This window comes from Marmota monax, unplaced genomic scaffold, assembly GCF_021218885.2.
Source record: "Marmota monax isolate L192 unplaced genomic scaffold, Marmota_monax_Labrador192_F-V1.1 WCK01_AAM20220418_F8-fsc00441, whole genome shotgun sequence".
NCBI lineage: Eukaryota > Metazoa > Chordata > Mammalia > Rodentia > Sciuridae > Marmota > Marmota monax.
Window position 1 is genome coordinate 260,497 of NW_026694644.1, and position 3,756 is coordinate 264,252.

The following is a 3,756-nucleotide window of genomic DNA, read 5'->3' on the forward strand; positions in this document are numbered from 1 at the left end:
CATCCTAAACTGTAGCCTGGACATACTTTTACCCCCACCTTAAGTGATTTTCTAAAACTAACCACTAATTATGTTTGTGGGCACCAAGTGGGAGTAAGCAGAGGACTTTTGTTGTTGCCTTGGAAAATATTTTGGCAGAGCCAATTATGGATCCTCTGGGTACTTGACAGGCCAAAGCTTTACTAAACCCTGCAATCTGTGGAAGTCAATTTAAACATCTCTCTAGAGTCCACAAGGAGAGAATTATTATGATGGGTCTGTGAGCCAATGACAGCAGCAGAGCCATGACCAATGAGATGGAGAATTCCTTGCTTGTGAGATCCCACTCCTTAGCTGAGTGGGTTTCTAGGGCAATAGAAAGGAAAGGAGAACTTGATTTAAGATGCAAGGAATCCCCTCTCCACATTGCTCCTAGGCTCTTAGGAAGCAAATGTTTGGTCAAATTGGGAAAACAGTGTCTAATCGCAGGATTCACTTATGTTATATTGTTGAATATAATGACTTTTCCTGATTTGGATAATTAGGCTGTGTTCCTTTTATTTTTACTTTGGATTGAATATAGTTCAAAACACCTGAAATTATTGTTTTCTGAAAAACTATATATAGAAGATTCATGTATACTTTCATAGGAAACCAAGAAAATGAGCATGAATTAAGTTCTAGAGCTATCAAAGCTTCCTAACTGAAATGGTTTGTTTTTCTGACAAAATCCAGACTGATAATGGTACCATATGAACGAAAATGTCGACATTGAAGAATGGTCTGGGGCAACAATAATTCCAGTCTCAGATCATGGAGTCCATGGAAGGCTGAGTTGAAAACTCCCAGAGGAGAAGAAAACATTGACAGAGAATTCCACTATCACCAGACCCAGGTCAGTGAAAACTAAACGTTTTTCTCCAAATTTTTAATCAAGTAACTTCATCCAGCCAACTTATTTTCTCTGAAGTTGTTTTTTGTGAACACATATTTGATTAGAAATTTGCTATTTTGCTCTGAAAAAGAAACTGGACACAAATTTTCACTGAAAATATCAGGTGAAAACATCTTCTGTAATTTTGCTAAAGCATGATGATTAAAATGACTAGAGTCACTTTTAAGACAGTGTGATAAACATTTATGTCTAAATAATTGCAATAAGTCTGTGGAGTTCTGTTTGTAAAGGCTTAACATTTCCCCTATTCATAACTTTCTTGTTGCCAAATTGAAGTTAGATTTTGTGAATTAAATCTATTAAGAAAAATTAATAATAACTGTATTTAGCACCCATAAGAGCCAAGAATAGAAAGGAAACAACTCAGGGATAAAGTTTTGCTGAAAACCAAAAACATTTGTTCACACTTTTATAGAATCTGAGAGGTCTTGAGGTTGAATTCTGTGTCCAGAAAAAATAAAAACTTTTTTTTTATGAATAATTTGGGGCAGAGATTGGAAAAAGAAGTAGAAAAAGGCTAAGAAAAAATTAAATATCTTAGGTTCTTTTGTAACAACATGGACTTAATTTTGAAAACCTATATCTAGATTATTCAAAATAAGGATTATTTTAAATTTTTTTATGTATGCAGTATTTCTACCAATTAGCCATGAAAATTACAAATTCATCTTATCTGACTGAATTTATGCTAATATAATTGTATCTTCTTATCTGACCCTAATATTTATATCTTGCCAATAGTAAATTCATGGCATTTTATTCCATTTATAAAAAGTGAGTGGGGAAATATATCTAATCCAGAGTACAACACTGTATCTATTAAAATACCAATGCAAGGACAATTTATTTGTAAAATACTGTGAACTTTCAGGGAAACATTGTACCATTTACATTCATATCCAAAGATGTGGCAAGCTGGGCATGAAATGGTGGCATAGAGACAGTCACAACAATGGATCATTCTGGTTGAGCTGTAGTAAAGAAAATTCCTTGGCATTTAGGAGAAGAAGAAGAAAAAAAAACAGTTCATATATAGCTCAATTTTATGTCCAAATGACAGAGAAAAAACAAGTCAGAAAACACAGCTGGTTTAGATTCAGAGACCCTTAGCACCTTAGTTAATTTTAATAGAATATTATGTTCATGTATCCACAGATGTCCATGAAGATAAAGAAATATAATTACAAAATAATCGTCATTGAAGATATTTGAAATCCTCCCAGCAATGAAAGAAAGCCACCTTTGAGATTTTTTAGAGAAAGAAAGAATGTTCAGAAATTAAACACAAGTCAACATTCATAATAATGCCTTGTTTTCTTGTGGTACCTATAATGTATTGAACTATTTGAAATCTAACCTCCTTCTGTTCTGTACAACCGCCCATAAAAGAGGTGAGATAAATAAAGACTAACTGCATCCATTGCAGAGGACTGGTCCAGTAAAGCAATGAAGTACTTTAACATGGAATATGAGCTATCATCCCTCAGACACATCATGTTTCTTTGTTTGTTTGTTTTTCAGATAAACTATGCCCAAACACAAGCTAAATTGACAGGAAAGATGAGCAATGTAACAGAATTCATCTTGCTGGGCCTGACCCAAAATCCACAACTGCAGAAAATCTTATTTACTGTGCTTCTACTGGCCTATTTGATCACACTGGCAGGTAATATGCTCATCTCCATCACCATCTTCATCAGCCCAGCCCTGGGCTCTCCCATGTACTTCTTTCTGTCCTGTTTGTCCATTATAGATGGTTTCTACTCTTCTTCCATAGCACCCAAAATGATCTTTGACTTGATCTCTGAAAAGAACACCATATCCTTCAGTGGCTGCATGACTCAGCTCTTTACTGAACACTTTTTTGCTGCAGCTGAGATCATCCTGTTAATGGCCATGGCCTATGACCGCTATGTGGCCATCTGTAAGCCCTTGCACTACATGACCATCATGAACCGGCAGGTGTGTGGTTTCCTGGTGGGGGCGGCTGGGATCTTGGGGTTTATTCATGGAGGGATACAGATTTTGTTTATGGCCCAGTTACCATTCTGTGGACCCAATGTCATGGATCACTTTATGTGTGATTTAATTCCTCTCCTGGAGCTGGCCTGCACAGACACCCACAGTTTGGGGCCCCTGATTGCTGCCAACAGTGGGTCACTGTGTTTGATCACCTTCTCCATGCTGGTGGCTTCCTATGTCATCATCCTGTGCTCCCTGAGGTCTCACAGCTCCGAAGGGCGCCGCAAAGCCCTGTCTACCTGTGCCTCTCATGTCACAGTTGTCATCTTATTCTTTGTACCTTGTTCATACCTGTACCTCAGACCTGTGGCCTCCTTCCCTGCTGACAAAGCTGTGACTGTGTTTTGTACCCTAGTGACACCTATGTTAAACACTTTGATCTACACCTTCAGAAATGAGGAAGTGAAAAAGGTTCTGAAGAAGCTCTGGGATCAAATGATGAAAGTTGATGAAAAATAAACCCTGTGCATAGTGCACTAAGAAGAATATTGAGTGATATTTTATAAAGCTGTATTCTCCTTGACTGATTAAAATTGGAATGGTTAATTATCTTGTCTGCATCAAAATTTTATTTGGCATATAATTGTATATATTCATGGTGTACAGTGTGATAGTTCAATACATGTATAGTATATATAACGATCAAATCAGGGTACTTAGTATTTCCATCTCCTTAAATGTTATTATTTTTTCACAAGTGCAATATTTAAAATCTTCTTTTCTAATTATGTATAAAATATACAAAATTTTGAACTACTATCACCCTCCTGGGATGTAGAATATTATAACTTATTCTTTCT

The 3,756-nt window shown here is 36.3% G+C and overlaps 1 protein-coding gene across 2 annotated transcripts; it reads left to right on the forward strand.

Annotated features, from left to right (window-relative positions):
* Positions 1-720: 720 nt before the first annotated feature.
* LOC124078356 (olfactory receptor 4C45-like) lies at positions 721-3,461 on the forward strand. 2 transcript variants are annotated; one of them, XM_046423108.2, is made up of 4 exons: positions 721-874; positions 2,090-2,325; positions 2,456-2,600; positions 2,712-3,461. In XM_046423108.2, exons 3-4 carry the CDS (start codon positions 2,495-2,497, stop codon positions 3,413-3,415), a joined length of 810 nt encoding a protein of 269 aa, XP_046279064.1. In that variant the 5' UTR covers positions 721-874; positions 2,090-2,325; positions 2,456-2,494; the 3' UTR covers positions 3,416-3,461. The 2 variants fall into 2 exon arrangements, with proteins under 2 accessions (XP_046279064.1, XP_058428296.1); XM_058572313.1 differs by having other exon boundaries at positions 2,456-3,461.
* The last annotated feature ends 295 nt before the right edge of the window (positions 3,462-3,756 follow it).

Bases quoted from the DNA above. Each gene is read 5' to 3' on its own strand.
- LOC124078356 (XM_058572313.1), top strand. From the start codon at position 2,495: ATGAGCAATGTAACAGAATTCATCTTGCTGGGCCTGACCCAAAATCCA.